This window comes from Falco punctatus (assembly GCF_963210335.1).
Source record: "Falco punctatus genome assembly, chromosome: Z".
Lineage (NCBI taxonomy): Eukaryota > Metazoa > Chordata > Aves > Falconiformes > Falconidae > Falco > Falco punctatus.
The window spans coordinates 36,753,253-36,768,975 of NC_137586.1; the positions used below are offsets into that span (position 1 = coordinate 36,753,253).

At 39.9% G+C, this 15,723-nt stretch overlaps 1 protein-coding gene across 2 annotated transcripts in view; it reads left to right on the forward strand.

Annotated features, from left to right (window-relative positions):
• ADAMTSL1 (ADAMTS like 1) overlaps positions 1-15,723 on the forward strand; it is a 449,261-nt gene that overhangs the window by 333,349 nt on the left and 100,189 nt on the right. For both annotated transcript variants that reach the window (XM_080372870.1, XM_080372871.1), the window contains 2 exons: positions 8,460-8,571; positions 9,174-9,312. In XM_080372870.1, the coding sequence (XP_080228996.1) occupies positions 8,460-8,571; positions 9,174-9,312 (251 nt within the window). The remainder of the gene's footprint in view (positions 1-8,459; positions 8,572-9,173; positions 9,313-15,723) is intronic.

A 15,723-nucleotide genomic window follows, 5' to 3' on the forward strand; every position in this document is an offset into this window, starting at 1 on the left:
GATCAGGACACAAATGTATTTATTTTGTGTAATGTTCTCCCCTTTTTCCTCCCTCTCTACAATATTCTGTTAATCATTTTAACTGTTGCTGCACACTGAGCTGATATTTTCAGAGGAACCCTGGACCTGCTCTTTACAAACAGAGGAGGACCGGTGGGTGATATGTTGGTCAGAGGACATCTTGGGCATAGCAATCATGATATGATAGAGTTTTCAGTTCCCAAAGAAGCAAGGAGGGGGATGAGCAGAACTGCAACCTTGGAGTTCCAGAGGGTCAGCTTTGGCCTGTTTAGGAGCCTTGTCAACAGAGTCCCTTGGGAGACACACCTGAAAGACCAAGGGGTCCACAAAGGCTGGACGTTCTTCAAGAAGGAAGTCTTAAAAGTGCAGGAATGGGCCATTGCTATGTGCCGAAAGATGAACTTGTGGGGAAGAAGACCAGCCTGGCTAAACAAAGGGCTTTGGATGGAACTTGGGGGGAAAAATAAAGTTTCCCCCCTTGGGAAGAAGGGGCAGGCAACTCAGGACTATAAGGATGTCACGAGGCTATTCAGGTAAATGGAAAGGTGAAAGCCCAGATAGAACTCAGGCTGGCCACTGCTGTAAAAGATAACAAAAAATGTTTTTACACATACATTAGAAAGAGAAGGAGGGTCAAAGGTGATCTGCATCCTTTATTGGATGTGGGGAAGGGAACATTGCCACAAAGGATGAAGAAAAGACTGAGGTACTTACTGTTTTCTTTGCCTCAGCCTGTAATAGTAAGGCCAGTTACCCTCAGCGTACTCAGCCCCTGAGCTGGAAGGTGGGGACGAGGAGCAGAATGAAGTTCGCATAGTCCCAGAGGAAATGGTTAGTGACCTGCAGCTCCACTTGGACTCTGTGGTGCTGGATGGGATCCACCCTGGATGGGATCCACCTGAGGGTTAGTGAGGGAGCCGGTGGAGGAGCTGGCCCAGCCACTGTCCATCAGTTATCAACAATCCTGGCTAACCGGGGAGGTTCCAGAAGACTGGAAGTTATCCAGTGTGACACCCATCTACAGGAAGGGCAGGAAAGATCTGGGAAATGACAGGCCTGTCAGCCTGTACTTGGTGTTGGGTAAGGTTATGGAGCCAATAACCCTGAGCACCATCATAGAGCATGTGCGAGGACAATCAGGGGATGAGACTGAGCCAACATGGGTTTATGAAAGGCAGGTCCTGCCCAATGAACCTGATCTCCCTCTAAGACAAGATGACCTGCCCGGTGGATGAGGGAAAGGCTGTGGATATTGTCCACCTAGACTTTAGTAAAGCTTTTGATACTTTCTCCCACAGCATTCTCCTGGAGAAACTGGCCGCTCATGGCTGGGATGGGTGTGCTCTATGCTGGGTTAAAAGCTGGCTGGACAGCCTAGTCCAAAGACGGTGGTGAATGGTATGACATCCAGCTGGCAGCTGGTCACAGATGGTGTTCACTAGGGCTCAGTATTGGGGCCAGTCCTGTTTAATGTCTTCGTCAGTGATCTGGATGGGGGGACTGAGTGCACCCTCAGTAAGTTTGCAGGTGACACCAGGCTGGGGGGAGTGTTGCTGTCCTTAGGGCAGGCAGGCTGTGCAGAGGGACCTGGGCAGGCTGGAGCGATGGGCCGAGGCCATTCCTGTGAGGTTCAACAGGGCTCAGTGCCGGGTCCTGCCCTTGGGTCACAGCAGCCCCACACGGCGCTACAGGCTGGGGCAGAGCGGCTGGAAAGGGCCTGGTGGGAAAGGGCCTGGGGGTGCTGGTCCACAGCCGGCTGGGCGTGAGCCAGCAGTGTGCCCAGGTGGCCAAGAAGGCTAAATAGCATCCCAGCTTGTATCGGAAATAACATGGCCAGCAGGACCAGGGCAGCAATTGTCTCCTCATACTTGGCACTGGTGAGGCTGCAGTTTGAATGCTGTGTTCAGTTTTGGGCCCTTCACTTCAAGAGGGACATTGAGGTGATGGAGTGTGTCCAGAGAAGGACAAAGAAGCTTGTGGACAGTTTGGAGCACAAATCTTACAAGGAGCAGCTGAGAGAACTGGGTTTGTTTAGCCTGAGGAGAAGGGGGCTGAGGCAGGACCTTAATGTCCTCTACAACTACCTGAAAAGAGGCTGTACACAGGTGGGGTGGGTCTCTTCTCCCATATAAATATCACCAGGGCAGGAGGAAAAGTTACACCAGGGGAGGTTTAAATTGGATGTTAGGAAAAAATTCTTCATCAAAAGGGTGATCAAACATTGGAACAGGCTGCCCAGGGAGACAGTGCAATCACCATCCCTGCAAGTGTTTAAAAAGTGCATAGATGAGGTGCCTCAGGACATGGTTTAGTGGTGGACTTGGTAATGCTAGGTTAATGGTTGGACTTGATGACCTTAAAGGTCTTTTCCAGTCTAAGTGATTCTATGATTCTATACCCATAACAACCCTACTACCATTCTGAATAGCACTAGTTAATGTGGAGAACATTTTCCTGTATAATTAGGGTATATAATTGTTTTCCCTCATAGGCATTATTTCTGTTTTACTGAACCTGAATTTAGTCTGCCAAAGCTCCAACTGCTTTTACAGACAGTTCCAGTTTAGCTATGATTCATAAGTTTTTTCATTAGCAAACTTGGTCAGCTTGTAGTTGACTCTTTACGCTGTTCATCGGGGTGTGTGTAGCTAACAACTCATGCCCTGGCACACAACCCTGAGGGATTCCACTGGTCCTTCATCCATTGCAAGAACAGGGTATAGGACTGTTCTCTGTTACCTAGTCATCAGTCCATGGAAGGATCTTCTTAACTCATGTGAACTTTGCCTGGGACCTTTGGAGCGAGACCTAAAAGAAAAGTGGTATCTAAACTACCTTTATCAGTGTCGCTTGTGAATCTTTGGCAAAGCAGACCACAATGTTTGGGAAGTATCACCCATTGCATGGACCTGTCTTTGAGTTCTGTTCTTTATTTTCATTCTATCTACTGACCTCCTAACAGAGGTAGAGATTACTGATTTGCAGTTTCATGCATTACTCATGAAGCCCCTTCTAAAAAACGTTGTTAAAATTTTCTATCTATTTTCCTGTGGTCAGGAAAGGTCAGGAAAGGCAGCTTGTTCAAGGAAATAAGCTAAATGTGATCATACATAATTTGCATTCCTGTGCTTTTCAAAGAGTACATGATCTGAAACTACTGGGTGGATGCTGCTTGGATCTGGAGATGTGTTACTGTTAATCTTACATACTTTAAAATACTGCTGATCTGAAATCTACTGTCAGGTTTTAATTTTAGGCAATAAAGACAGTTTCTTAGACATGTTATTGTCTATTCCTCTGACAAATTGTTCTCTATAATTTTTCCTTTTCTTTTTCTGCAACTTTTTTTCTGGTATCATGTATAAATTCCCCAAGCCTATCTATTTCAAAAATCAGTCAGTTTTAAGTACTGTGAAGCTTTGATACCTACCTTATTCAGTTTTCATCATTTTAACAAATTCTTTTTTGTCAAACATTGCCTTTTTGTTTTGTTAATTTTATTTTTATACAGTATCACAATAGGATCCTATTTTTTATATTAATTTCTTAGGTATTGTCATGATTAAACTAAGTTTAATAAATATTTTGTGCTGGAGATTAAGGTGGCTTACTCAAACTTGAATTTTCTTACCTTGGGAACATGTTGCTGGTGGTGAAATGGTCTTTCCATAGATGAAAGGGGTGTTATGGGGAGTATCCACAGAAGAGACACAGCTGGGCTGGCTTTTGTGTATTTGGGGTTCCCTTTGCTTCTGTTGAATAACTTTTGATCTTCTCATTTGTTGCGTTTAGTAGTGGATTCTGTACAGGTTATCATAGCTGTTATACTGATACAGCAGCTCTGTTGCTATCCTAGCCAGTCCATTGCACTCATTTTCTGTTTTGTTCTTCCTTTGGGAAGAAGGATGAAATTTGAAAAAGATTTGGACCTTCTATAGATTTTGGGTTTGGCTTTGTGAGAAATTGTGTCTAAAGGCATTTTAACAGTCATCCTATCACCTAAAGAAACAGTGTAATCCAGGATAGGGGCATGGTGAGCAAGTTCAATTGAGACATGTTTTGTAAAGCATGTAAAGTGGTGATAACGTAATTTCACAGTGGTTTCTCTGGCTGATTTAGAGACTGAATTGAGAAGCAACAGACAGAGCTGTCTTCCATATACAGACAACCCAACATCAAGCTGATCCAACACAGGACTATCATAATCAAGGGACATGAATGCATAAGTGGACAGTAGATGTTTCCTGGAGCTCAAAGGCAGAGCTCTTTCCACCATTCCATGGGAATTAAAGGGCAAGCTCAAAGGAATTATGGTGTAGTCCTGTATTATGGACAGTATGCTTGAAAGCCTTCAACATCTCTCATGATTTACATTTTTTTAAACTTTTTATATTATTTGCTTATGAAATTATTTTCCCACAAAAATATCTGGTTCCCATTTCTGTTTCATGAACAAATTATGAACAGCAACAAATTTCTTGCACATCCTCCTTTTTCAATGTAAGCTATCGTTTCATACAAACAGGAATATTAAAGCACTCTAAGTAAAGAAGGGAAAGCATCATACAAAAACTTAGCTTTTGCTGACCTGAAAAGCACAAAATTACATATGCCACATGAGGATATTTCTCCATGCCCTCATGCCTGATTTCTTTCTATGTAACTTAGAAGACTTCAACGTTGAACTTCTCATTAATAATCAAACCTAATGATTAGAGATTTTGCACATGCAGAAAGCATTTGTAATAATAACATGGAAAAATCCATTAGAACTATTTTAATAAGCATGGTGGCATGGAGCTAGATCTTAACATACCAGATCAGATTTCATAAGACAAAAGACAGTATGCAATAATAATTCCCTCCCCCTGTCTCCAGTTTGGGACACACAAAGAGAGAAATGATGACTTACCTCCTCCCGCAACACACACTATTTCATAAAATGAGAACACCTCACTGAATACACTTTTCATGGTTTAACCCTACAGTTGACATCACTGATAATTGCTCAGTTATCACTGCTGGTCATAAACTGGTGATTAAATTTCACAACTGCCCGAGTAAGGTTAGTGCAGTTTTGTAAGCCAAAGCATGCGTTCTTCAGTGAACATAAACAAGCTGTTCAGGCATATGCTGCCAAAGCCAAGCATGAAAGGACTGGGCTTTGGAGTACCTTGCTTGTTTGTTTGTTTTCATGTGAACTAATCAAATTTGGGGCTATAGGAAAAACACCACAACACAGAAGTGAAGTTAGATGCTGCAGTCTCTTTGTCACCAGACAGATCAGAATAATTCAAAAAGATTATGCTGCTTTTGTGTTTGAATTATGCCATCTGTTGTTTTCATTCAGCTTTCTGTGGATATCCCCAAAACCAACACTGCATTTTATCAACCCAAACTCACCTGAGCAATAGCCTGTGCCTCTGTTGCACCACTCCAGACAGTCATTTACAAAATCAATTAAAAAAAAACAGGTACAAGCAATGATTTTTTTTTTTTCCAAGATTTTTCTACAAGAAAAAATGGTATATCTCTGTTGCTAGTGACTATAGGCTAGACAGTTAATTTTGGTGGATAGTCTGAGAACTCGAATTTTAACTAAATCTTTATAAGACTGGTGATAACCTCTTGGGTCTTACAAAGTGGTGAGGGCTGCTGTGATGTTCAGAATACTCCAAACTCCCCTGAAACTGAAAGGAAATCAAGGATAATGTCTAGGACGTTACAATGCACAAACACAGGGCTGAGTGCTCTGCAAGATCTGAATACTTTTGCTGTTTTCTATTAACAAATTTAGACAGAATTTGATTTGCAAACATAATGAACAATTGCTGTTTTTTCTGGTTCAGTGACCTAAGGATGCAAAACTCACTGTTGGTTAAAGGACTAAAGTTTCTCAAGTATTGACCATCAGTTTTTGAAACTCTGGCATTTCTTATAGCTAGCAGGCTGTTGCAGCTACTGTAAGGGTAAAAAAATCCACCATACTCCAAAGCTGAGTATTTCAATATGTGGAAGTTGGCCCTGTGCAACAAAACCAGGACATTTATTAAAGCATTTAGCTATCAGGTCTCACTTTGAGTTTTGCAAGGCTCAAGCAGCCACTGATATTTTCTTCTGGATCAAGATCTTAGCTTTAACAAACTGTCAAACAAAATCAAAAAGAAATTTTTGCTATGTGGAATCACCATACATTGTTCCTTTTCTGCTTACAGTACCCCTTAAAAAAACAAACGATACTGTGCCTGCTTCTTTCATTTGCTTGTTTTGTATCATTTTAGCTCATGGCTGTGGCTCATTGTAATTCTTTCCCACCTATGTTGTTATCATGACTGTCTAAGTGTCCTCCACATTATGCTGGAAGAGATGTACATCTGTCTTTTCTCTGTGTCAAAAGAGACAGACAATTCTGCAGACATGCAGGAAGTCTGTGGGGAAAGGAACTCTTCTGTCTTCCTGATTTTTTTCTTTTTTAATAAGAACTCTTTTCCTCTCCCTTTCCTTTTATAGTAGGCTCTGTGTGAGCTCTTGGTCTGTTCTTCATGATTCACTGAAGACCATAGTGCTGAGTAGATCTTCTGAGTTCAAGAATTACTGATGATCCTTAAAAAACAAAGAGTAAGAGCAGAATTCTCCCCAGTGAATGCTTTTTCTGCACTTTCAGATCAGAGACCTCCCCGAATGGCTTCCAGCACAATAGAACATTTTTCCCAGGAGTGCCCGAGGCTTTCATGAGCCCAGAAAGACCCTTCTGAAGTGTGATTAATGCACCATCCCTGCACAAGGAATTAGATATCCTGTTTCTGACACACAGATTCAAACAATAGTAATCCATGCAAAAGGCCTCCCATTTGCTGAAGAACCTGCATTGCTACAGCTGTATTTTTTTTTTCCTGTTGGGAATTTACATCATTGTTTACTCTAATTAGAAAAGGGCAGCCTTAGTCTCAGTGGGCCAGATCTCTTACAGCCATCAACATCTCCTGCGGTATTTTTGCCTTCTTCCTTCTCTTCAAAATATATTTTAATTTGTAATCATGTTTCTGTCCACCTACAGGGGAAAAGAAAACAAACCCAGATTACGCTGTTCAGCTCAATTTGTCATATTTTTGCTCCTGTTTCACAGTCTACTCTTTGATAGTGTCTCTTGGTGTTTGGAAAGAGGAAAGGAAGGGCAGATAGAAAAATGGTGTTTCCAAAACAGGCCTACTTGCTGAAAACATGGGAAAAGAAAAAGTAGGCAGTGCTGAAACATTTTAAGCTGTCTGGGAAAAGGAAAAAAACCAACACCAACACCCCACCCCCACCCCAAAAAAAAAAGAAAACAAAAAAAACAGAACAGGGAGGATTACTCCTGGGAACAAGAATACTGACTTGGAGAAGGGTCCATCTTTTCTCGTTACTTGGCAGTTTCCTCTCCTGCAAAAGCATCATGCCACTGATGCAGAGGTGCTCAAGCAATGCCAATACATTATGTCTTAGGACAACTACTCAACTGGGACAGGCTTTTAGTACCAGCATTCTAATTCTTGCATTGCCAGCTGTTCTTGCAAAGGCTTAGAAGTAAAGACAAGGAATACCCTGCAGAGATTCTGAGGTTCCCATAACCATATTAATCAGCACAGCTATCAAACAGGAAGGATTTTTCCTGGGTGCAAGTGGTGCTGCTTTAACAATGTGAAGATCTCTTCTCTTACTGTATTCCTTGCACTATAAACTCTTGTTTACAAGGGAAATCCATTCGGCACATGAAGTACTGGAAGCATAGTGAAGCTCAGGTGGCTTAAAAGCTGGCAGTGCTTGTAAGCTCTAAAGACTGTTTTCTGAAAATGCGCTTGGCTCCAGCCAAGAGTCCATGCCTGTGACTAAAAGAAGCATTTTTGCAGCCAAAATAAAGTAAGCAGGACAGCCTTATAATAATGACAGTACCACAAATAAGAATAAAAAAGAGAGCTTGTGGCAGAAACAAAAAGAATTTAAATTAGAGGTTTTATACTTTTGTATTTCTCACAGCACAGCCATTTTTTACTCCAAAGTATCTAACATAATACACAGTCTCAGAAGGTGTTTGGGAAATACCGAAGATCTAAAATCCATGTCAGTGTGTCAGGTATTGGTAGATGATTTTCTGATGGAATAAAGATCAGGCCATATCCTCTGTCCTCATAAAATTATTCAGTAGCCCTAACCATGCATTTACCGTGCATTCATTACTTCAGGACATGGTCTCAGAATGGTCAGAAATGCCACTGAATATGCCTGGAAATTTAGTTGACTGTTTTGCAGCCAAGATTTTGCCACCAGTCTGTGCTCTGTTTTGTGCATTTTCCTATTGCAACGTATCTCTGGTATTTCATGTAGCTGCAAGATGCATGTGGCAGAATGCTTCGTCCTGGTATTTATGTCAGGTTCATTCTTTGGCATTACATCTTTTTCAGATCCGCTATGCTGGTGCTGCCGACAGTTCAGTTCAGTTTATCTTCTATCAGCCCATCATTCATCGATGGAGGGAAACTGATTTTTTTCCATGTTCAGCATCCTGTGGAGGAGGTAATGAATTACCACTGTATTCCAAAAACAGTCATCTGCATTCAGTACCTGTCCCAGCTGCTGCACTGAGATTTGGACCTTTACAATGGGCAAAATCTGAAAATGAAAGTAGTTACATCTAAATGGAGGGATGTAGCAACAGTGGTAGTAACCTGTAGATTTTTTAGCAACACACCAAGCTCCACACATAAAGTACATTTTGATATCCACATGACTGCATTTAATGCGACAGCTGTCAAATATAAGGGCTGGTGGGATCTGGGCCCACTTTGGAATCACAAGATGACTCCATTTGCCCAGTGCCCACCAGCAGCTTTACCCTCTGAACTGAAACCGAGTGTACAAATCTTGGTGGCCAAGAAATTTCAGCCTTTGTTTTGTCTTTTTGCTCTAGGCCTCTGAATTTTTATTTGACCATACTAGTTATCTTTTCTTTCCTACTACATGTGAATTGTTGTTTTCTCTGGGCTGTGAAACAGTAGCTGTTATGTTCAAAGGTGCTGATATTTTCGGTTTGCTTTTTACCAAACCAGAATTTAGATGCAAGAGAGAGACAGGAAGAATACCACATCACATATTATTTCTTCCACTGTGCATTGCAGGTTATCAACTAACATCTGCTGAATGTTTTGATCTGAGAAGCAACCGGGTAGTAGCAGATCAGTACTGTCACTATTATCCTGAAAATATCAAGCCAAAGCCAAAACTTCAAGAGTGTAATCTGGATCCTTGTCCTGCAAGGTCAGTCAGCTCTAATTTTAAAAGAAACTGGGCCCTAAAAAAGTAAAATAAAATAGGAAGATGTTCTGTTGCTATTGCTTACAGTGTCATTTGGTCTATTCAATTCAACATTTAGTCTATGTAATTCAACCTCTTTCTCATCCTGAGGATGTACTGCATAGAAAAAGACCTCTGTTTAGCACCTCCACATTGCACAGACTGTGATTTGAGGTGGTTGTTTCTTCCCCTCTGATTGTGTTTTGCCTCATTAAACATTATAAAGTGTGAAAAAACTAATTATCCATAATACCATCCCATGATCAACACATGCCTCTTAAGTGTTAGTCAGATGGGAAAAATTCTCTTGGGGTAAAAATGTTGTTGGAGAATGGTTGTCATCACAATTACAGGTGTTATTTTTATGGGTTTTTTACATATTCTCCTTAATAAAAAACTTACTTGCGGTCATGTCAGCTTATAAGAATATAAGAATTTGTTCTTACAATTTGTTCTTTGGCCCTGCACAAAAGACTGCTCTCTGCTCACCTGCCAAACACTCTTCCTTGGAAGATAAATAATAAAAATAGGAAGCTCACAGAGTCAGATTTCCCATCTATAAGAAAAAGAACAAAATCACAAAAAGGACCAGTCCTGTGTTGCATAGATTCCCCTGAACTTCAGTAGAAGTCAGTTTGTAGCTGCTTATAAGCTGCAAGCATCTGTTTGTGTAATACAAATTTTTCAGTCCTTTGCTAAAAGATGGTTAAGCACAGCCCAGCAGACATGCATCCAGGGATGCCCTAAAGCCATTAAATTTACCTGCTCCTTTCCCTCTAGATGAGTTTTGTGCCAAGTTTGATTAAGTGCGTTCAAACAAGTGTCACCTCAAAAGTTGCTATGGCCCTTCAGATTGTTGGAGGTTGCCATAGAAAAAAGATGTACTGACCAGGAGGAGGATGTTTTATGGACCTATGGGACTATGTATACACCTGACTGAGGATGATTGCTTCCCAAATTAGGTATACCAGCTTCAGACTAGCTAGGCATTATCAGTGCAGAACAAAACACTCCAAACCTAAGATACTTTTTACCTCTTCTAGAAATTTTTCATTAAAGTTCTTTCATTTTTCATAACTGGAGTTAATACTCAGGTTTCCTCATCACTGAAGACACATTTACATGGAGTGTATGGCAGTTAATATTCCTTTGTTCTAGTAAACACATTTTTAATGATAATTCTGTTTGTAAATAATTAAAAGTCAGATATGTTCTCATACAGTTTAAAATTTTAAGTTGAAAGCTCCCAGAATTAAAAAGTGGAAATATCAAAACTTGAAATGCAACATTATCCCACCTGTATTGTGCATTCTTTAGGTTACGTACTTTATCATGTATTTCATTAGGATGTATTAAGGATTTAATATTAAGAATGCAGCTTCACTAGGGTTTTGTGAAAAGTATTTGCTGTTAGGCATGTACTCAGAAGTGATTTATCAACTCAGACATTGCTTTCCCACAATGCAACAAGACCAGTTTTTCCTGTAACAGTATTCTGTCAAGTTCAGTGTCTGACTTCTCTTATCCTAGTACTTTATACAAAAATATACATATTTAATTTCTCAGTTTACTTAAATATATTAACAGTTGCAACTAGAAACCTTACTTTAATACAATTCTTGTATTTTTTTCTTCAGTGATTTTCTAAGATCAAAACCCGTTTCTTTGAATTCTCCTTTGAATTTTTTGAAACAAATGTCAGTAAAGTAGAGGCAAGGTATGATCAGGTAAGAAACTAAATATGAACATCTCAGAAAAAGGATTGCTGGAAGGTGTAAATCAATATGAAACCTGTCTTCTAGATTCATCTTTCACAATACCAGTAAGAAAGTAATTTTATGTAGCTGCTTTTTTTTTTTTTTTTTAAAGCTCAAGCTGCAATTTATTTTAATATAGTTCTGAGTCAAATGTGCGATTTGCCTCTGGAATATGTACTATGGATATTTTCCATATTTCCCCAATAATTTTAAATGACACATTCTCAAATGGTAAGTCAGATGACTGCATCATACATGGGAGGGAAGAGAGAAAAAAATAACAGGTGGCAGATGTCAGGAAACAATTTTTGTTTTATATAAGACATAACAAAGCAAACTTGGTGACATAAAGACCCTGAAGGGAAGAAGAGTAATTTAGAAGTACAGCTGTGCCGTCCCAAGGTACAAACAGTAACAGAGAGGAATTGACTTTTTGGAAACATCCTCACAGAATGCCAAATAGCAAATGATTATTTTGAAAAGTGCCTTTGTAAAGACTTCAAGAATCAACAACCCAGACAGAAAACCAGAGGAAATCTGTGGTAACTTCTGGAATCCTGATGCTTTCTTAGTCAAGGTAGTTGAAGCAGAACAATGGGGTCAGGAGCATGAACATGGAGGGTGTCTTGGCTCTGCAGTGTATTTGCTGTGTGGGAGCCGTTCTGCTCGGCTGGTATAAAATGAAGATGTTAATTTTTCCTGGCAAACACAGTTCCAGTGAGGCATAGCTGATTAGTGGTTGCTAACTGTTCCTATGGTGTGTCAATGAATGCCACAGAAAATAATCGTGGAAGACCACAGTGGTGCTGAATAAAGCAACTGAGAGAGGTTACTGTAGGAGAACTTACACTAAAATTTTAAGCAAAGGGCAGGCTGAAAGAAAAGTTTAAATGAATACCAGGAGTATTGTGTGGGCCTGCAACCAGTTGCCTCTTTAGGCTTAGTGTACAGAAAAGTTTTACTTTATTGTGCTTGTTATGACAATAATTAGCAGTATTGAAGGCATCATGAGTAGCAAAAAATACCATAGACTGAACGAACATGCAAAATGAATCAACTTTTCTTCCTGCAAAGCCAGTTTCTCACATACTTGGAGGAGAAGCAGTGTGTGGAAGGTTATTTATTAAACATATGTCATTTATACTTGTTCCTTTTTCACATTAAGTAAAGGGGACCCATTCACCTAAGTTTGGTAGTTAGTGTCTTGCAGGGTAGATGACAGGTCATGTCACCAAGTCCATTTTTGTCCCTGCATACTATCAGTGCTCTATCCAGCCTCTCTCATCAACCCTCTTTGGGATCCATCTCCCACCTTAGAAAGATAGACAGAAAAGATCTATTTATTTACAGGCCATTAAGATTTTACAGCACTCTGTACTTGACTGGGAAATATACTTGTGATGTCTAGTGATGTGAATAGTGCCCCGTTTGATTTAATCCATCCCTTTCTATGTAGCAAAGTCCATATTAAGTTTTCACCTATTTAATTAATTGAAAATCTTTTAACTAGCCAAAACTTCACAGACTGAAGGACTTAGGGGAGGTTTTCTAGCTATCATTAGCATCCTCCTGTCTGATATCCTCTAATGAAAGGTGAATGGAATTTTATTCTGCTTTGAGAAAAAGTATGTTTAGATTAGACTTAGCTGGGTGTGCTTGACACTCAGGACAGCTCTAACATGCTATAAGCTGAAGATACTGTTTCTTTCTTAATTCAAAGGCATTCCTCCAAAAAGCAATTTTTACAAATATTAAAAGAACTTTTACACCACTCATCATTCATCTACTCACGAGGATACTCTAGGAAGCAACTTCAGTGCTGCTTCTCAAATTCATCTTCAGCTTTTACGTGGCATTCCCAGCTACACTGTTCTGCATTTTTACCAATATCTCCTCTATTTTTTGCCTTTCTCTGTTATGTATTTATGTGGGGGTTTCTGAGTCACAAAAGCTCTAGTGGTGCTCTTACCGGGGAATTTCAATGGTGTATAAAGATTTCTAAAGGCATCTTCAGCAAAGATTCTAACTTCATGCAGCTACTGTCTCAGGAATTTTGTATTAGCAAGCTTCTAACATGTGAGCTTCTTTTTATCACTTTGCCAATGATGCCAGTCTGATCTGCACCGGCAAAAATCCTGGAATGTGCCTAGAGCATTACCTGTAAGATTGCCACCAGAGATAGGGCTAGTACCGACTGAAAGTTCAGGGGAAAAACCCCTAGTTCAAGCAAGACTTTCAACCCACAGACAACTGAAAGGATTCTCAGATATCCAGTTTATGAAGTTCTTCAGCAAAACTGCAAGCTCCTCTTCCTACTTGTCAGTTTTTCATTTGGCATTCTCACTTAATTATCCATACTGGGTAGTGGCAGCAGGAGGCAGTCATCAACAAAAAGAAACTTAAATTTAAATAACATTGTATTTTTCAGTTGTTAATTTTCAGCTAATCTAACAAGAGCAGGTAAGTACACAAAGTACAAGTAAAAGAACACAAATGACTGCTAGGATATTGCAGTCATTCAGTAGTGAGAATGTGATGTGAGTCTATACCATTTCCTGGGCAACAGTGCAAGATGTGCATAACTTTATATATTTCATTCAAAAGAAAAGGAAGTAGTAATGAGTAAATATGCATGATTAAAAGGGCAACATAGAGTATCCTCTTAATCAGTAACAGAGGTCTCCATGCTTCATTACAAATTGGCTCTCAAAGCAGGAAATCACCAAATGCTTGCTTTTTGCTTGTTATCAGCTTCCCTAAAGGTATAATATTATATAGCAATTATAAGGCAAGTATCACAGCAGTGCAGTTCCCATTTTCACTACATTCTTTCTGGGAGGTGAACAAAACTGGAGTACTGGTATGTTCCTGAAAAGACAGGCTGCATTTTCTGATTTACACAGTAGCAGCCATAGATCTGCAGTGATGAGAGGGATCTGAGACACAATGACTTACTTATTGTTGTTGCCCTCAACTGGGACATATGGTAGATTTAAGCTTTGTTTTGAATACTTCTTCACAAAAAATATCCCAGTTACTCAAGATACTGGGCTTTTTGACAACACTCCAGCTTTTTGCATGGATGTGGGACACTGGTCATGACAATGCCCTTTCCTGATCTCTGCCTCAGGCAAATGGTCATTTTTGTGGATTTGCGTTTTTACTTAAGTTCTTAATTTGTTACAGGAGGGTTGAGAAAGCCTTTATGCCTTGCAGTGCTCTCTGAACTTTGGTTGCCTCTGATTGCTGGGTCTGGTCTCAATTTCCACAATCAATCATATGCATATGAATGATCCTAAAGACAGCAAGAGATAGGCATTCCAGGGGAAGATGAGACATGAAGGGTTTAGCCGTCAAAGCAGAAGGGAGAACAAATCTTTTCCACCAGTACAGTTGAAGTGGCACATGCTGGAGAAAGCGAGACTGGTATTAGCAAAAATTATGCTGCCTGCAAATGAGCATGCACCGTCAACAAACATCAGCCATATCAGCTGTATATTTATGGAAGGTGATTTTTTTAAAGTTCAGAATTTACTGAGGAGCTACAAAGGCTGCTGGAGAGATGAACTAAAGTGATGTGTTATGCATGAAAAAAGTAGGGGGAAAGTTTAGGAGACCAAAAAAAAAAAAAAAAATTCAGAGCAGCAGGAAAAAAACAAAACAGGTAAGTTTTCAGGAAGGCTGAACTGGAAATAGTGATGCATTCAAGTAGAAATGCCAGTATGTATGCTTCCAGATACAGGAGTTGTAGATGAAGAAGGACCTGATACCAGTGGTAATGCTCCAGTAGTTGTAATTGGGGCCACCTGAGTTCAAGAGCATAATGAAGATGAGCTGCAGATACTCCTAATGCCTAAAGAGACAATTTTCTTCTCAAGAAAAATAGACAAAACCTTGAATTTTTGGGCAGGGTAAAAGGCATTTAAATTAAGCTACAAAATTATTTTGTCAGAACAGGCAGGGAATGTGAGCCAAGAAGCATTTGCCAGAATATTAAAAGATGTGAACAGCAGAGCAAATTCAGCTCTAAGGAGATAGTTCATGTTAAAAAAGGACAGAAAGAAAGGCAGAAAGGAGCTGTCAGGATGCATCAGATAACAAACTATAAGGCAGGAAATTAGTTCTTGTACTGCTTTGAGCATTAAATACAAATAACTCTCTGCCCAAGTTGAAGGTATGGGAAGAGCAGTCTACTTAAGTTCTAGAAGAGATAAAAACTGCAGCAAGTAGTAAGACAGTCACTTCGAGAGATTTTCCCTAGTTAGTCAGTTTCTAATGTTTTGTAGTGGAAAATAACAAACTGCCATCTTTTATCAAACACCACCATAAAATATTAAACTGAATTAAAATAGAGACTTTTAGAAGCATTAGTCATGCTACAGGAAGGAAATACTTTTGCTGCTTCCAATTGATAACACCCATTTCAAGCCCTGGAAAGAGATTAGGTTTTAGCAGTCTATGGCAGTGACAAGTAAACCATATGTTTCTTGGAATTTGAAATCATGACATGAACAAGTCATTTATTATAAAGGTGAGACACTGTTGTGCTGAACAGACATGCTATCTAAAGTGTGAGGGTTTTCTGGATGTAGTCACTAAAGGATAGCTTTCTCTGCAG